Source organism: Amphiprion ocellaris, chromosome 2 (assembly GCF_022539595.1).
Source record: "Amphiprion ocellaris isolate individual 3 ecotype Okinawa chromosome 2, ASM2253959v1, whole genome shotgun sequence".
Taxonomy (NCBI): Eukaryota; Metazoa; Chordata; class Actinopteri; family Pomacentridae; genus Amphiprion; species Amphiprion ocellaris.
The window spans coordinates 19673433-19692840 of NC_072767.1; the positions used below are offsets into that span (position 1 = coordinate 19673433).

Genomic DNA, 19408 nt, shown 5'->3' on the forward strand with positions numbered 1-19408 from the left:
ATTTAATTCCAAAAGCGTGAGAAATAAGATGTTGCTGTACTATTCTCCTTTTTGTTTTTGCAAAATTCTATAACCACGTTCCCAGCCTGGCTTGCAGTGTGCATTCTAATTCATCCTAAATGTGTTAGACTGGATTTGCTGTTAAAATAAGAAAGAATCTTCCCCAAGCTGTTGTCATAGTGGGGCCGCATTATTTTCTTAAATGCCCTTGCATGTGAGTTCCCTTTACTGAATCTAAAGCCCAGCTCAAGTCATTAAAACAGCCCCTGACCAGCAGAAGTGTGCAGACACTCTGGTGTATTCTGTAGCTTTCCTGCCAGATAAAATGAATCGATAACATTAGTTGTCATCTTCACTGTATTTTAGTACAAAGCTAAAATGTAGCTAGTGTGTTGTTATCTGATAAAATACAATAGCTAGACTTTAAATTACAACTTTAGTTTTAGTTAAATGTCATACTAATCCGTCAAAGTCTTTACTTCCCACTTTCTCTTCCTGTCAGTTTCTCTCGATTTCCATTCTTGCTGTCTCTCTCTCTTTCTCTTTGGGTCTCTCTCCCAGAGTCTTTGTCTCTCAGCAGTACCTGTAGCCTTGAAGCTTAAATCTTTAATGTATACCGGTAATGAAGTACCAGCTTTAGCTTTCTGCAGCAATCTCTCCTCGCTCCCTGGAGGGTCATTGAAAGACAAAGGGATAAATGGAGGTGCAGAAACAGATACAAAAAGGAAAGGAAGGATGACTGAGAGGGTGTCCAATCTGTTCTGCTAAAAAAGACAAAAAAAACAAGGAGAAAAAGAGAATGAGAGGATGAAGGAGAGGATGTGCTTGTGTAACAATAGGCATTATAGTGGAGTGGTACCTGGTGCAGGCCGAGCTCCCTGTTGGAGAATGGATCAGTTCCAGGTTTGGCTTCGACTGAGCCTGTAGGCCACGAACACACACAAACATGAATGTCCTACACACACATACTCGTATCCCTGTCTCTCTCTTCCCGCTGCTTTTAAGCTCCCTGTCTTTGCTTTTTGGAATTTCGATGCATACAGACTCGCTTTAGAGGACAAAAATACCTTAACTGGCAGGATGATTAAAACTATCCACACACAAACCTTTGACCATGTGGGGTGCTTTGTCTTACTGTCCAACTCTTTCTTTGTGTCGTATGGAGGCTGAATTATTCTGTCCAGAAACCTGCGGGAGTTATTTCAACAACATTCAACTCCTCTTTGCTTCCTTCCATTCCTCCCATCCGATCCCTGTCCCTTCCCCTGTCCTCCATCCTGCTCCTCTCTCTCTCTGCAGGTGTGAACGAGTGTGCAGACAACAATGGCGGCTGCTCTCACATCTGCAGGGACCGGAGAATTGGTTATGAGTGTGACTGTCCCTCCGGGTACAAGCTCCTGGACAAAAAGACTTGTGGAGGTAAAGAAAAATAAGTTATGCAACAAAACTACAGCCTTAATGAGAAACATAAAAAATGTGCAGTTGCAAATTAGTTTCAGCCTCTATCTCCACCCACTACTGCTCTGCACAATGAGTTGTAAAATGTTGAAGTCCATGGTCAACAGAAACCAATTCTGAAGAGCAGTGATACCGAAAGCCTTCAACTGCAAGTCGGCTGGATTGGTTTCTTGTGTGTATGACATAGAAAACCTTGACTGTCAAGACTGTCTTTGGTAAACTAACATTTTAAGGTAGAAATTCTTAGCCGTGACTGCTTATTTCACTCATTATCTGTCTTTTACCATATTTAAAAGCCATATGGCTGTTAACAAAGGTCTTTTGGATTATTGGCAGTTTTTGCATTCAGTACTAAGACACTGTAGGTCTTCGATGAGTATGGACTAGCTTAAGACCAAGAATGGATGCTCTGATGAAAATTACCTCCTGCAGCAACTCTTATTTACAGTGCATGTTTTATCTCATTTTTTACATGCAGTCATTCTGGATTCACTAAAAAATTGCTTAAATGACTCATAAACAAAGTTTTTCATTTTTGCTCATAAACCTGTGAAATTGACAAGATGTTTACAGGTTATTTGCTATATACCAGTCTGCAAGAACAATATTTCTATTTGTTGAACAAGTGAAATTCTGTGGGCAGAATTCACTGAGGAGTTGCATAATATAGATTTTTTTTTTTTAATTGCTTGAAATGATTTCTAATATACAGAAAAGCAATGATGCTTCCATGAGGCAGTTCAAGTTATATTATTCATGATTCTCGAACCAAAATCTAATTTATTTTGAAGCTCTACAGTAAGTCCGTAATCCTAGAAATGACTCTGAAGAATCAAAAACTCTTTTCATTCGAAGATCCTCTTGAGAAACATGCTAGAAACCGATGATGTTCTTGTGTAATTTTTTAATCTTTAGAGAATGTTTTTGTGTCTCTAGTACATTGTTTCGATCTTTATGTCATTTTGCCATGTTCCTCTCAACAGACATAGATGAGTGTGAGAACCCAGACGCCTGTAGTCAGATCTGCATTAACTACAAAGGAGATTACAAGTGTGAGTGCTACGAAGGCTACGAGATGGATCCCGCCTCTAAGACCTGCAAAGCCGTGGGTAAGCCGCACACATGCTCACACATACATGTACAAGTGGAGACGCACTCTGTCATAGATGGATGATCTCACCAAAATACGTTCATGGGCACACATTTACTTAAAAAGAATCACACATCAAGACCTGCTCTTCCATACACGTTATAAATTACGCTCCCATTCCAGCAGCCCTAACTACGCAGTCACATCCTACGCTGTTCTACGCAGAGGCTCGCTTTGTATGCAGGCTCTGCACAGCAATCTGTGCAAAGATAAATATTTGCCATCTTTTTCTGCAGTCCTCACTAATGAAAAGTTTGCAGCCAGCTGCCTCCGCGCTCCCTCGAGTGTCAAGAGAAGGATGTTGTGCAGGGTCTCTATCCCTTGTTGGCCAGGGCAAACACTCGGAGCAGTGGTATGAATGAAAATAAAATCTTGTCCTCTAAGCTGCACAAGGCAAAAGTGTTATTGAAAAGTGGTCTTCTTTAATCCAGAAGTGAACATGCAACTGTACTGTAGCTTATTAGCTGCACCCAAGGCTGCCTTTTGAAAAAGTTCCAAGTGAATTCTGGGTGTTTTTAATCAGCCCCTCCAGATTTCACTTCGTTACAGCTGGCTTTACCGATAACAGTGTTGTTGTTAGCAAACTTTAAAGTACCTGCACATAGTGTTTATGTATGTTTGGCATCTAACAGGGCTGAGAACTGATGGTCAGAGCTGTCTAAAATGCACAACAGTGTACCCTAGAAGCCTGCTGTGGCCGCTTACCAAGACACAGTTAGAAACTATAATTACTGTTATCAGTGTTTCATCTATGCTATGTGTTATGCTTCAACAGGAAAAAAAAAACAATTCTCCTGTCCTGACAATGTTAATTCATTTGGACCAGCCAGAGAGATCAATTTGAAATGGAACATTTAACTGATAGACTCACACAGAAAATTAACTTTTCAGCGAGAAAAGAAAGAGAAAAGAGTGTTATTAGTAATTACGGTCTTAGGTTAAGTCATTATAGGGTGAAGTGGTCTCGTAATGAGAGAGCTTAAAGCAGAAAACAGACCCTCACTCCCAAGCTAAGTGGCATAAAAACCTCCATTGATTGCTTCATGTCTCTCTGTGTGAATCTTTAATACTGTTAGCCAGAGCAAACATTCCTTGTCAGAGGCGAAGGCATTTGTTAGAGAGCAGGATAGATAAGCAGAGGAGAAAAAAAAGTGATAAATGAAAGGACGGATGCGTTGTATGATTATCTCTCTGCTTATTAACGTAGTGCTGCGATGTATCCGTACAGTTCGTGGTTACACATGTTACAGCATGCCAAAGGAGACAGACAGAGGAAGAGACTGAAATGTGACATGATTGTTTGTTCAGAGGAACAGATAGAGACGAAGCCATAAATAGAGAAGCCTGCTTTGTGAACCTGAGGTAATGTGGATTTAATGAAGCTGCATTTGCCCACAAACTCATTTCTAAACGCACACATGTTCACCCAGTCTCACACACAATCACGCTTACAGCATACATATGCGCTTTACATTCTGCTCACACGTGTAGTTATTTTGGAGGAGTCACATCCTAATTTGTGCACAGATGCAGTTCCCCCGTGACCGACTGGTCAGGAGGGATGTCGCATTCTGTGATGAGATGTGACACGTGCCAAGTGCCAATATCATCTGCACATATTGAAGTTCAGGCTGCAAAATGCCTGTCAGGCTCAAGTCATCCTTAAGCCAGACATGAGCCCATATATAGATGTGGTGTTGTTGTTGTTGTTGTGAGTTCAGTCTATGTAGATAATTGTCGAGTTCCTGAAAGCTCAGTGAAACCTCTCCAATGTATACTAAGTGTATTTCATTCTAATCCTAGCACGTGGTCTCTGGGTCTGCAGATTAATTTCAGAGTAATATGCAACTGTTACACAAGCAATGCTAATTAAAAGTAAAGTCCCAGGGTGGAGTTATAATGCATTCGCTCTTCTAAGCTGGTATTTGTGTATATGTGTGTGCAGGCACTTGTGTTACGTGGTGGCAGCATCCATTAAGTCCTCTGAAGAAAGTTTTGCTCTACACTAATTGCATTCATTGTTATTGTGTTTACACCTTTATGGTGTGATGCCACTCGCTGAGTTGACAAGTTGAGTTATTATTATTAGTGTGTATGAGAGAGAGAAAGAGTGGGAATTTAGTGTATGTGTGAGAGGGATGGAGAGGGGGGTGTAAAAATATTCACCAACACAGTCAAACTGCGTTGTCATTTCCTTACCAGTTTAGTCATCTGTCATACATAAATTATACTTCATGCAAAATTAATGAAAAAAACTCGCTTCAAATTCGATTTTAGTGGCCAGTACTGCTTGTCAGTGTTTGAATACAATCAAACCAAGGCCATTAGCCCTCATTCTACTGAATGGGATACCCGCAAACTCCACAGCTGTATTACTTGTCATATCTTAGAGGTGCCCTATTCTATCAACCCCGTGTTTCATGACTTTGTCAGTTATTTTGTTCCTCATGACTTCATATAATTGCTTTCTGTTTCTGTTTTGGTTTTGTTTTAATGTTGAAGTTTGGAGGATCCCAGTCAAAAACACCCTAATCTTCCCATGCAGTTTTAATAGCTGGAACTATTTAATGAGTTTATGTTTGCCGTGGGTTCTAATTTAAGGCATCACACACTACCATGGAAGGTAGGACCTCTGTCAACAACCCGAAACACTGTTCTTCCTAAAATAGGATAGTGTTCAAAGGCAGAAATGCAACACATCGGGTGCCTAGATAGCTGAACTGGTTGAACGGGCAATGTATAAACAGGGGCTATAGTTCCTGGCCTAGGTTCTATTCCAGCTCTCGGCCCTTTGTTGCAGGTCTTCCCCCATTCTTCTCCCTATTTTCCTGTCTGCCGCTCTACTAACCTGTGGAATAAAGCCATCAAAAGGCCAAAAATATCTTTAAAAACAAAGTACAACACGTCATTTCTTTTTAAAAAAAAAAAAATGTTTTATGAGTAACAAGAAAGGTGCTTTTCTTCTGTTATATCAGGTCGGGCTAAAATAGTGTGACTGACATGCAGTCAGAGTATGATCAAGACATGGTGTTTGTGGGGAAAAAGCTCAAATGTGACCATTTTTGAGGCTGCATAGGGAACGTGCTAAACAGAGAGATATTCAGGGAGAAAGATCTGAGGAACTTTGTTCTGTTTGTCTGAGCTCCAAGATGTGCAGTAAAATTCAAAAGTTTCGGGTCACCCAGACAATTTCATGTTTTCTGTGAAAACTCACTTCTATTCATGTGCTAACATAACTGCACAAGGGTTTTCTAATCATCAATTAGCCTTTCAACACCATTAGCTAACACAATGTAGCATTAGAACACAGGAGTGATGGTTGCTGCAAATGTTCCTCTGTACCTCTATGTAGATATTCCATTAAAAATCAGCTGTTTTCAGCTAGAATAGTCATTTACCACATTAACAATGTCTAGACTGGATTTCTGATTAATTTAATGTTGTCTTCATTGAGAAAACTGCTTTTCTTTGAAAAATATGGACATTTCTAAGTGACCCCAAACTTTTGAATCATAGAGTGTATGTAATTCATCCAGAATATCTCTCTATAATATAGCTTTGTATGGAATTAGTGTTGTTGTTTTTTTTAAGAAAACAATGAAAAGGAGATGAAGATTGGCCATATTTAGTTTCACTAAAATCTTAAGACATAAACACACCAGAAATAACCGTTTAATTAAAATGACTGAAAATGGAATGGTACCAGAATAGATAAATAGCAAGAAGCTTTAAAGTACCAATGTGGATTGTACTTAGGATAAAAGTGATCATTTGTATTGAAGAAAAGTATATATTTACTATAACTTGCCTAAAAAAGGATATTTTTTTGCTTAACATTAGCTGCATAACTAGTCAAGTTTTGATACGAAAATTGTTCATATAATGACAATAATTGTTTCTCACAGTCCAGTAATTTATTCTTGGGGTTCTCAGGGAGCCCATTCAGTTGTCCTCTTATGTTAAATCTGCTGGTGGCATGAAGGTTAAAATAATCTGGTCTGGCTCACTGGATGCAGATTGTGTTCTATATTGTACCATTTAAAAGCCCCCTTCATTACAGGAAACAACAACAGCAATCCACTCGCTGAAAATGTGAAGTTTTGCACAACATTTAAGTTGTGCAATGAAATAATTTTTTTATGATGAATTATCTATTTAAAGGGTAATGCTTGCCTCCCTGCATGTCAATGTTGCACTTCCAATTCCCCCATCACTATTTTTAGTAAACCCTGTTGCAGCATCGTGTTCTTGCCAAGTGTTTTTTCCCTTCTAGGAAAATATTAGAAAGGTACAGTGAGACTATTCTACACAGTGCTATGTCAGCACTAGAGAATGGTCTGGCTGTGCAGGACTAAAAGGATCTAATAAAAGTTTATGGAATTCCCCAGTAGGAGTGAGGATAAGTGCGAGAAGGATGTGACAGAGCAGCAGGAATACATTACAGGTACAGCTCCACACTAACTGTTTGATGAAAGGACACACTGTCTCAACAATGCAGAGGAAATTTACAAACTGCCTCTGGACCAAAGTGTTGCTCTCTTTTCTTTTGCTCTTGTTTCCGTCTCTTGTTCCTTGTCCTCTCATTCATCTACAGTGCACTGCAGGCTTAACCACAGTGCCAAGAGCAGTTTGTGCAACACTTGACAGTTTGAGCACACACTTTTCAAAATAGGTTTAAAGCAGTGGTCAGATTTTCCCCATTGTCAAAGGATTTTGCCATGGGACCTAAAGTGTTGTGGAATACTGTCAAAATTCATCTCAGAAGTCTTAACCCATTTTATTGTGTCTGCCTGCAGGGACATTGCTAATATTAATCCGTATGAGTGCACACTTCTACTCGTGTCATTTACATTCTTTTATTTATACCTCTAGTGGTCTATTAAGCCTTTTAATGGTCACAACTTTAAAATGCACGTACACAGAAATGTTTTTTATTAGACAAAGAAACTTCAACTATTTCTCCTGGAGACTGTGGCCTTTCACCACAGAGATAATGATGTGTTATATAACTTGCTTTGTCATGAGGAAAGTTAGCAAGTTGGATGACTTTTGACACAAGTTGTTGACAGAAAGTTCATTTCTGTTCTCTGCTGCTGCATCTCTTCATTATTATATAGCATGGACAGTGTGTCTTAACAAGCACAGCTGACCTAGACATGTGTGTCTTCTTCCAGACATAACATCACCCTATTAACCTCCTCCGGCAGTGGGTTCATTCATACTGGCTGCAGCTGAACGTCCGCCATCAGCCTGCAGAATTTCTCACCATTATTTCTGACCTTTCCGAGCTTCTTTATGTTGGATTTTTTTCATATTACTTTGCAAATCTCACAACATCAACATCTTCTTTGAGGCAAGTCAAATCAATGCTCCTGCACTTCCTAATGGCATTCTCCCAGCCCATATTTATCTTCTCACAGCTTTATCTTAATTGGCTAACAGGGCCGAGCAGCTCTGAACTGGTGGTACAGATTAAAATGTATCTAGGGGACCGTGTTCTTGTTAAGAGAGCTGACTGTTGCTCCGTGAGACTGTTGCTCTTTTTGATGACATCTCCTGAAGGAAACAGTGACTCAGCTTTCTTGCCTTAAAAGAAGCACATATTGCTGCGCCAACAGTGATGAGGGATAAGAGATGCTGTCTTGACAAAGTGAGTCAGGGGGTTTGATGCGAGAGAAGTTAGATCCATATATGTCCTTATTATACATGCTTCAAAATATTCTTACTCTCTTTTGCTCATCCTGTTCCACCCACCTGACATTCCTTCCCCTGCTGTCACTTGATCTGTTGATGTCTTTCCTTCGTTCTTACCCCTCTAATTACATCATCTTACTCTTCATTTCTCCATGACTGTACCTGCATCCATCACATTTTCTTCTGCCTGTCTCTTTCTTGCTCGGTTCCTTTCTCTCTCTCTCTATCTCCATCTCTCAGCAGGTGAAATTGATGGTTACAAACCCAGTAGTCAGAGGAAAATGACTGTATCCAAACAGTAGTGGAAATGTAATATTTTCTCCCTGTGCAGCAGCCCGTAGTAAACCGAGGCTGAGGAAACCTATCGAGGCATGCCTGGCTCTGCATGCAGGCGTGGGTTTGTGCTTGTTTGTGTGCAAGTGCGACTGCTGCCCAACTTTGTCTCTTGTTTAAGTGCGTTTTTATTGTGATATTTTATGTTTTTCTGGACAGAGGAGAGTCAAGAGTTGTACAACAGAAAATGAAATGGATGGGAATCAGTGGTAATGGGCCAAAAAAAAAAAAAAATAGAAATGTAATGCAAACCAGTATTATAAAAGGAAATTCTTGGAGTTCAGTTTGATGAATTACATTAGAAATGCAGCCTCACATTCATGCGTTCAGGTGTCTCCACCATATGCTGGCATGCACACAAACTATTTTTGGGATCTGTGTGTAAAGATGAAGTTGACCTTGTCGACTAAATGAGAATTTATTCAAATCTATGAGTTACACTCACCTTCAGCCTGCTGAAAAATGTGCCCCAGGTAACCGATGTGCCAGCGAATAACACATTGTATGCACCTGATGAAGAGAATCCAAAAACACATTTCTGACGCATTGCCATGCTAAAAATAGTACACGTCATTTCTGCATGATGAGCTACTTTATTCAAATGCATACTGTTTTTTGTTACTGTATTCAGCGGCAAGATACACACATGAATATTCAAAGACACTGCACTTTAAATGGATGTGGCCTTTTTACCTCTTCTTTGCTTTCCATTTGGACCAAATCACATAATGTATGGCTTACTCTTTTCTAATGCATAATTGAGTGAAAAATTAGGTGAATAACACAATGTTGTGCCAAAACGTGTGTAGCTAGAATACATTTTCCTTTTAAAAGTCTGCATTAGATGCTTTATTTATGCTCACAGCATCAAATATACATGCTTTAAGGATCTAAATAGTATTAATGCAAAACAAGACCACAGTTGGCTTGCATTATGTTCCATCTTGGGACTAAGGATCAACACTCAACATTACTCATAGTATCTTTGTAGACAGCAGTATCTAGGTTATTAACAGTACTTCACTTAAGGGAATTGCAAGTGTCTTAAACCTGCATTCTGCAGCTGGATAGCTCAGTGACTAACACCCCTGACTTTGGAACAGGTGATTGGTGGTTCAAACCTCAGTCAGGATGCAGTTCTCCAGTGGCGACCCTTAGACAATGTCCTTTGTGCTGCCTTTCCTACCTGCCTCATGTTATATCTACTCACAGATGTACATTGTTTTGGATAAAAGTATCTGCTAAATTAAACTGTAAACTGAATTCTTTCTAACCAGCAGAGAGCAAATCCTCTGCTTTCAAAAATAAATCAGATTTTATAGTAGTCTATTAGAAAATGGGTCTATTTCTCACCTAATTTGTGAACTTTGCAAACATTTTCCTTATTAATTTATGGTCTCAATCGTTGGTTCATTCTTTTTGAATACAGCATGTCGTTAATTTTGTACAATTTTTGCACAACAAATGTATTTTATTTACATTGGCTCAACAACTTTGACAATTTCAAGGTGTTGTTGAGCTGGTAACATAATGTACTGCCAGTGAAGAATTCTGGTGTACTGTGTGATTTGTTGAAGTTATCCTCTGGGATGGTGTAGATTAAACATTAGCAACAGTAAAGATATCCAAATGAAACACTCATGTACAGGTTTAGGATGTGTTGTACAGTTTATCATTCATTGTGAAGGTTAGCAAGTGTTTCCTCCTTACATGGAAACTAGCATTTGTGACTGTCAGTAGTCCAAATGACCCATGTCAATAGATGATAAAAACCTTGTTTGGGGGTCTCAGTAGTAGGTTGAGGAACTTTCATAGCTTCCTAAATTTCTGAGCTTTGTGACATCTAAAGTAAATAAATGACTGCAAATGACACGATCGTGACTTGAATGTCTTCCCCTCTCCATCAGGAAAGAGTCCATACCTGATGTTCACCAACCGTCATGAAATCCGTCGCATTGACCTGCTGAAGAGTGAATACACACAAGTGGTTCCCACGCTGAAGAATGCCGTGGCCTTGGATGTGGATGTTTCCACCAACAAGATGTTCTGGTGTGATCTTTATCATCGTAAAATATACAGGTATGCACACACACACACGCACACACAAAATGACTGATCAGATGTACCTTTTGGTTTCATATTTTCAGAGTGCACATGCTGCCTTAAATACTGCAGCACAGAGGTGAAAAATATAACTTTTTAACACTTTACTGCATCACTCATCATCACGATAATAAAGGACCATTGTGATGAACAATGTAAAGATGTAAGAGAATATCTCTCCGTAGTAGTAACACTTGATCTTCTTGCGAGGGTGTGAAAGGTTGATAATAAATCCGGGAAAGATAGTGTACAGTGGCAGGACCTTAGAAGTTTGGATAACTCTTTTTCCTCATTCTTCAGCCAGCCTGTCATTATCCTTCCCTTCTGTCCATCCATCTTCTCTGCTTCAACCTGTCACACCTTCTGGTAGCGAGGCAGACACACCTGGAGTGCTGTGTCATCTGTCTGACAGTAAAGGGTGGAGCTGTTTGTCCTTCACACACATATGTGAGCACACGCGTTCACACACAATTACACATCATGTAGGTATATCACAGCTTCCTATGGAGGCGTGTGCGTGTTGCGGTCACCCTGATGGCTGGCAGGTAGTAGGAGGGGCCTTCTACCATCTCCGCTGAGCCATATGCTCACTCTAATTTCACTGCCTCAATAATCACTGCCATTACTCATCTGCATACACACACATTATCCCACACAAACTTGGTGATACACTCAAGGGCTTGTGGCAAAGAAAGGACAAATGAACTCATTCTTCATGATGAAGTCTATTTTGGAAGCGGTAAACAAACTCAGGCATACGCAGTTACTCTAAGTGTCTAGCAACAAGTGGAGTTGTACAGTTTAATTTACTCAGGGTTGTGTTTGTTCTCTTGGCTTCCCGGCTTTTGAGTCATGGATTGGATTTTTTTCAAATGAGCACGAAAAAAAAGGGAGACAAGTAATGCCGTTACTGTCAACTGCTTTTAACATGCCCTGTTCATGTGCTTTGTATCTTGTCACTCCATATCTGCATCATTTGCAGTGTGGTTTGTTTGTCTGTAAGCAGGGTTACTCAAAAACTACCACACTATAATTCATGAAACTTAGTGGGGAGGTGACACATGGCCAATAAAATTTAGATCACTTTCTTTAAAATTGCAAGAAAGGGCCTTGGTGGAGGAATGAGCTTTCCAAGTGCTTTTACTTTAAGGATCGAGAGGGGGGGAAAAAAAGTTGGATTTCACATTTTGGTGACTAAACTTTGCAATTAATCTGTGGTTAACTCACGTGCTGAATTGTAACTGGGAATCCATATTGATCACAAATCAGCTATGGTCCATTACACTGCTAATATTCTGTCTTTTTGATATTAATATATGTTTATCTATTGTTGCACTATCGATATCCACATTTGTTTAGCAAATTATATAAACTGGGTTATTAGTGATTGTTTATTGTAGTTAGAGAGACAACTGATCCGACCAGAACTCAGCTCACTTGCATTGCATTAGGAGTCAAGAAGTTATCTTTATCAACATATTTCTTCAGTTTCTGCAACAACATTAGATGCTTCAAGCAATAAAATCTGTTGTGTGTTGTCATGTTGTGGTGTTCAGTTTAATACTAACAAATGGTCTTACATTCCAGTGAAGAAATTTCCTGTGATCAGATGTATTATATCATATGTAAATTACTAAGCACTTTAAAATGCGTATTTCTCATTCACGCTCACCGTGATGATGTGGTTTTCCAGGCTAATTCACAGTGATTAGCATGCTACGGGTCGACGACTTGTTAACTTCTCCCCGTGATGGAGATGTCTGCTGCAGACAATAGTACAGCCAATTAAAGATGCAATCTGCTCAGTGGGCTTGGACTCATCTGTCTCTGTCTTATTCTTAACTGCAGCTTGTAGTCTCAATTCCACCTCCCAACCTGTTTATCCTAGACTTTTAGCTAAAAATAAGGACACAGTAAATCACACCAGTAGTCTGTTTCAGTACAGATTACTCTAGAATGTTTAAAAGAAATTATGGTAGGATTTAGAGGAGAGCTATATTACTTTAGACAAACAGTTTTATAGAATGGAGATTGTAACACTTGATAAAACTGTCACAGGTTCAAAACAAGAAAATCACTCAGAGAGCGCAGTACTCCGCCAAGGCTGTTCATTCCCCCATATGTCATTGTTAGGAATGCAGCTTTTTTTTTTTTTTTTTTTTTTTTTTTAAGAAATGCAGCATTTATTTATTAGTTATTGATGATCAGAAAGACATAGAATGTGGCCATTTAATATAGATGTGCCCACAAACAAAATGACCTTGCGCTAAACACAGGCGTGTGTTCTGCATATGTACATTATGTACGGACACCGAATCGCTTGACCTAAATATGCAGCGGGCGGCGGGAATTAACGGGACTCGGAAACACCCCCCACAATTTAAACAGTTGTTCCTTGTATCATTTCCGATAGATAAGTCTCAGTAAGTTCGCAGTGCTCATCGTATTTATAGCTACAGTGACACTGTGACGCTATCTCGCAATGATACAGAAATCTTAACAAATCTGTGGATCCAGACTATAAGCCTAAATCTACTCAGTTAGTCCTTGTGTCATTTCTGACCTTCCCTAAAAATTTCTGCCAAATCCATTAGTCCTTTTTTGAGTAATGTTGCTAACAGACAGACAAAGAGATGGAAAGACAAACAGACGGACAGACAGACAGACAAACCAATCGTCGATCGTCACATAACTCCGCTGCGTTCACTGGCAGAGTAATAAAATTGTCTAAAATACAATTTTTTGTCTCAGAGTCATCTGATCTCCAGTTCACTTCCTAAATAGACCATTGATGCATCAATAACATGGGATTTCATCCACGTCCACTTTGCTCCAGCCCTCATTTTCATTTGCCACCTGAGGGAGAGACAGGTGTTTTATCTATGCTATAAACCCTGAGGCACCACAGAGGAGAGAAAGCCTCAGATTATCTATCACAGGAACACAGTCTCCACCATCACCACCACACCCCGCCTACAACGATGAAGACGTCTGGGGTGGCAAACGGTAACACAGTCAATTAACAACACAATCTGCTTCCAAGTCCCAGTCTCATCCATCTCCACCAAACCCCATGCTCCAAATACGTCGCCAGCCTTCTCCTTTAGTTAACATGCTCCGCCCGTTCATGCTTCTCCTCTTCATTCCTGTACACCCTGCTAACATGTGACAGCATTGTGTAAATTGGGACATAGCTTTTCCCAGCCTTCTCGCAAGGCTGATTTGTCATGTAGTGGAAATAATAATGTGTCTGCATCTTATCATGTGTCACTGGTGAAGGAATTGAGGAAAGAAGGGGATAAAAGAAAATGAAAACAGAAGAATAGACAGAAATTGAGTGACAGCCAGAGGGAAATGAAAGAAACTGAGAAGACAAGAGAGGAACAGATGAGGGAGAGTGACAAACAGAGAAAGTTGTTTTGTATGCAGCTGATAGATAGACACACTCATTGCCTTTGTGAGGTGCTGTTTGGTGTCAGAGCCGAGGTCATTAACCCTCTTCACCGCTGGGCGTTTATTTGCTCCTGCCACATTTTAACTCACTGTGGACTCATTTTTCACTGCAATAATAAGTCATGCACCTCTTCGGAAACAGAACAACCATGGCTAGAAGTAAAGTGATAAAAAAAAAAAACTGGCTCCTTTTGCAATGTGATACTGTTAGAATGCTATCAATCATAAAAAAAGAGAACAAACTAAATTAAATTTCTTTGATTATTTATTTTGAAAATGACTGGAATCGGCATGTACAGCATTGTTTCTAAATGCCCACAAGTGTTATCAATACTGGAAAAAAAGGCTGTTGGCTTTACATATAATAGACTATTTACAACTGAGATTTTAAATTTGAAACCATACCTGTCTCTTATTTGCTGTATCTATGCCCAGCCTCCACTTCATCCTAATTTAACTTAAGCTCAATGAATTTTTACTGTGTGACTTTTAATGAGTCACTAATGGCTTCGCAGAATTTCTTTCTGTTTCTAATAGAATTTCAACTGTTTATTTTTGGAAAATATTCAACTGAATTATGTAGATAAATATCTACATAATAATAAACAGTTTAGATGAGGTTAGGTTGTCCAGTGGAATGGAATGACTACTTCAAAGGCCAATGGGAAATTTAAAACATGACGATTCTTTTAGTTTTTTACAGTTTATGGCTCTGAAAAATGGTGTAATTTGCATGATTTTTAAAAGATAACATGCGTATCATACCACCTGCCAGGTATTGGGATTCGGAGGGTAAATAGAAACTTCAGGTTTAGTTGCCCCTAACACCCATATAGAGTAGAGAATGCCTATTCCCCACCATATGGGTATCTAAGGTACACTCTGTACATGATCAAATCCTTCTTCACAAGAAAAGAAAGCCAGAATAGACAGTAGCAATTCTCTCAGTACTTGATCTTTGTCTTCCTTTTTCTGCCTATTCTAAGTTATTTCCTGAGCCAGACTACTTACTGCCACACTTCTTTTCTTTAGTGCCTACATCAACAAGGCCAGTGACTCATCGCAGCAGGTGACGCTCATCGACTCGCTCCACTCCCCGGAGGGCCTGGCTGTCGACTGGGTCCATAAGAACATCTACTGGACGGATTCCGGCAACAAGAGCATCTCTGTGGCCACGGGAGATGGCAGGAAGAGGAAAGTGCTGATAGCCACTGAGCTGAACGAGCCACGTGCCATCGCAGTGGATCCACACCAAGGGTGAGTTGGAAAAGATTTAGGGTGGAGGAGGTGTTTGCCAGATGGATAAAGCATGAAAGGATGGCAATAGAATCGAGTTAAAAGGCAGGAAGGAGTTATCGAGTGGGAGTAAGAGACTGGCCTGATAAGCCAGTGGCCATCATTGTTGCTCTCTGTATAGCGCAGAGCCAATGTTATTGTGGTGCTGGACCGATCTGTTAGATTAGGCAGTTTAACAATTATTTGGAGATACGATGCGACTCTTTCTCATCTCTTTCTGCCTCGGATGTCTTGCGCTCCCCAAAGGAATCTTTTCCCAGCTCAGTACATGCAAATGAAGCCAAGCTTTCACGGGTTTCTCATAAACAGACACGCATATTCAGAAGCGGTCCAAGTTTCCAGTACTTTCTGTGCTGCACAGTATCTGCTCCCCTTTACTGTCTTCAAAGCCTGCTTCAGTAGCGAAACTAGATCATTTTGGAGAGGAAGATGAGATAAAAGTGGAGACAGATGGGAACATTTTGTGAAAGTGTTCAGTCAGATATTATTTCTTCTTAATCCTCTAAAAATTGATAAAGAATTGCACATTAAATGCTGTTCACTGTTACTGGAAAGAGACTATTTTTATTTTTAGCACTGATTTTGTCTTTTTGTTTCTATCTTCTTGGTGAATCTATCCACAGGTTCATGTACTGGTCAGACTGGGGAGGTCAGGCCAAAATTGAAAAGGCTGGGATGAACGGAGTGGACCGACAAGTTCTGGTGTCTGAACACATTGAGTGGCCCAATGGAATCACTCTGGGTAAGGAAAATATTTAACTTTAAGCATCCAAGGCTCATTGTAGAAGGCAGACAATAGTATACACAGACAGATATCAGCTCTGAACTAACAAAGTTATAATGCTAACGTTGCTTTTAGAAAGTCTGAAAAAGTGGCTTTAGTAAATTCAACACATTGAAAAAGGCAACAACGGAGATGGAGGGAAACAAAGAGAGACAAACAACAAGAGCTGCGAGAAGAAAATAGTCTAGAGGTGCTGCAACCCAAGTAGCTCTTATTGTTATAGCTCAGTTTGTGTCTGGCTCTCATCAATCAAGCCAGCGAGTATGGGTCTACGAATTAATAAGCCAGACGCTTTGTGCTGTCGATACCTCCCATCATCCCTTTCAACTCCCTCTGCAACACCAGCCAATTTCTCTCAGCTGCCCTTGCCTGAGGAGAAATGGAAGCACACACTTGCCACACTCTGTGGAATTGAGGTGTCGCTGCATCTGTATGAAAACAAATTATTTTTTTTAGAATAAGGCGAATGAGAGAGTTGGCCAGACTTGTGCTACACTGCTGAGAGAGAAGGGGTGGACTGTTTTCCCCTGGTCATTGATTTCAGACGGAGAAGCAAACAGAGCAGGTGATTGTCAGAGTCAGGAGAGGTGAATGGAAATTACTATGTGGTTTTTCTGTTTCTGTTTGGCATGCTAATGTTTTCCCATTCTTGGTTTACTCTGCTGATTTGTCAAAGCATGCGATCAAATGTCCGCTTTTATTGGCAGTATTCTTGCAGATTTTCATTATTTTGCCAATTTAAAGTGTTGCCTGAATTTATTTTGGCAAAAAAGAAAATTGAATTTGGCTGCTGCTGGAAAAAAAACAACAACGTTTTTCTTTTTCTTTTGGTTTTTTTCCTCAAATTTGTTCAGCTTAACAGAGGGTTAAGTGGCTGAACTGGCTGGCAAATTAGCTCAGGGTTTTTTTTTTTTAATTCAGAAGCTAAATTAATTTTAATATGCTACCCATATTTTTTAGGTTTTACATTTTCTGTGTATAAATTGTGAATAAATATAAAATACTTGCCAGCAGTTCCTTATCCACGCCAATTCTTTGCCTGAACTTTGCCATTTGTGAGTGTAATCTGGATAAAAGTAAAGTCACTCCAGGATTATGTCCTTTGCTGTCAAATTCAATGCAATCAGCAAACTTTCAAACTAACCACAGCTCCACTCCGCGACCCACAGCAAGGTCATGGAGATGATGCAGGCCTAATGTAAATAGCACCAGGGACCGATACAAGGAGAATTATAGAATTGTAAAACAGCAAAGTGTTCCTTTAAAATAGGTCCAGCAAGACTAATGAATTTGCTCAAGGGCACATATATTTTCCCCCAGCAAAGAAGTCAAGCGGCAATATTACAATCACAGCTGTGTTTTCTCAGTGCAGGGCCTCAGCCGTCATGTCAAAGAAGATTGATGGTGTAGCTACTGGGCCATTACATTCATATAGCTCTCACCCTAGGCCTTTTCTCTCTATGTGACCTCTCTCTCTCTCCCTCCTTCTTTTCTCCTTTATTTGTTCTTTTTCTCTTCTCTCTACATTTTCTCAGACTTGTCCAACAGACGTCTCTACTGGGTGGACTCCAAGCTGCACCTGCTGTCCAGTGTGGATCTGAATGGAGACAACCGCAAAGTGCTGCTGTCCTCCCATCACCACCTGGGACACCCCTTCGCCCTCACCGTCTTTGAGGTACGAGAGAGTTGAGATTACACTGAAGGAATCGGCCCAGCCAGTGGTACCAGAGAGCTCTTGTCTGGCTTGTAAACCCTCTGAACTGTAGGCTCATTTTGTACTTCAGTATAAAGTCCTGTAAGTCTATGGAAACAGTGCATCCGTGGTTGTAAATAGAGACAATTCAAAACTGCCTTTTGTGCAGAACAACAAAATTGAAATGCCGTAATTGACATAAAAACAACAAACATAAAAGCTGAATTTCTCTGCCTATTCATTTGTGTGGAAGCTGTGGAAGAACAGCTTGCAGTTCAGCCCAATACAGCCCAAATTTTTGTCATGTGACTGTTGGTTTCAGCTGAAACACTAATGGCTTCACGGCTGAGCTGAAGACATTTTTTCATGGAAGCCTGTTTAGAATAAACATTTACTTTTGGCCTGGCGATTATCCTTGTTATCTGAAGAATTTCTGACCGATAAATGGTGTCATTTTGACTTTTTTTTTTTTTTTTAAAGATAACATTACATTCAAACCAGAACCTTTTGCGGTTCAGAGTGATAAATAAAGCAGCAACACATGTTCATCTTTAAATACAACATGCTTTGCTGTATGAGTCCACTAACTACAGATGGCTTATGCTACTTCTTTAATGTTGCACATTTTCCAAAGCATTTAGCATCAGACATTTTATAGTTTTTTATATATATGTATATATCTTCTGAGTAGTCATATGCTTTTAGTTCATGTCGATGATGTGATAGACAAGTCACAGAGACTGTTGCGTGAGGTTATACATAATTTACTTTTTCATCTGATTACATTATCATCATGTGGTCATGTATTTTAGATAAGATCCACATCCAAATCTCCTTGAGCAGTCAAGCATCTAAGCATGTGAAATAAATACCACTGGATTTTTTTTTTTTGCTTTATGAAAATGTAATCAAAATCCCCCTTGTTTGGTTCGATAAAAGGTTATCATAATTCAAGAAAATATGAGAGATGAAGAAAAAAAAACTCATTGCAAATTAGATTGCCTGAAGAGCTCAAATAAAGCTGAGTGCAATACTTAAAAAGAAGCTGATGGAATAATAACCTTGAAATATACACACATAGGCACATATACGCAGCATATTTCATTTATCTTTCCATTCTGGGACTTGGCATGGATTTGCTGGCAGTGTTTATTGGAGGTCTCTACCTGAAAGGCAAACAAGATGCTAACGTCCTTATTTGAACTCCAAGAGATACTGTAGATACACACTGGAAAATAGGTTTGTGCTCAGTTCTCTCTGCCTCCAGGGTGACACTCTCATATCTTGTTTGTTGATTTCCATCATGATTGTGTATTTCTAGACTTTCTGTGAGCCAAAGATAAGTATTGGAATAAGTTTTTGCTGCAGTCTTATTATGTTATTTTTAACTAGGCTTGCTTTTATTCAGCTAACTTCCTTGTCAGGGATGTAGAACTAAAAGCAT

The 19408-nt window shown here is 39.7% G+C and overlaps 1 protein-coding gene across 6 annotated transcripts in view; it reads left to right on the forward strand.

The window, feature by feature from the left end:
- lrp8 (low density lipoprotein receptor-related protein 8, apolipoprotein e receptor) overlaps positions 1-19408 on the forward strand; it is a 199687-nt gene that overhangs the window by 147311 nt on the left and 32968 nt on the right. For all 6 annotated transcript variants that reach the window (XM_035957383.2, XM_035957385.2, XM_035957380.2 and 3 more), the window contains exons 8-13: positions 1300-1419; positions 2442-2567; positions 10543-10714; positions 15224-15448; positions 16111-16229; positions 17807-17946. In XM_035957383.2, the coding sequence (XP_035813276.2) occupies positions 1300-1419; positions 2442-2567; positions 10543-10714; positions 15224-15448; positions 16111-16229; positions 17807-17946 (902 nt within the window). The remainder of the gene's footprint in view (positions 1-1299; positions 1420-2441; positions 2568-10542; positions 10715-15223; positions 15449-16110; positions 16230-17806; positions 17947-19408) is intronic.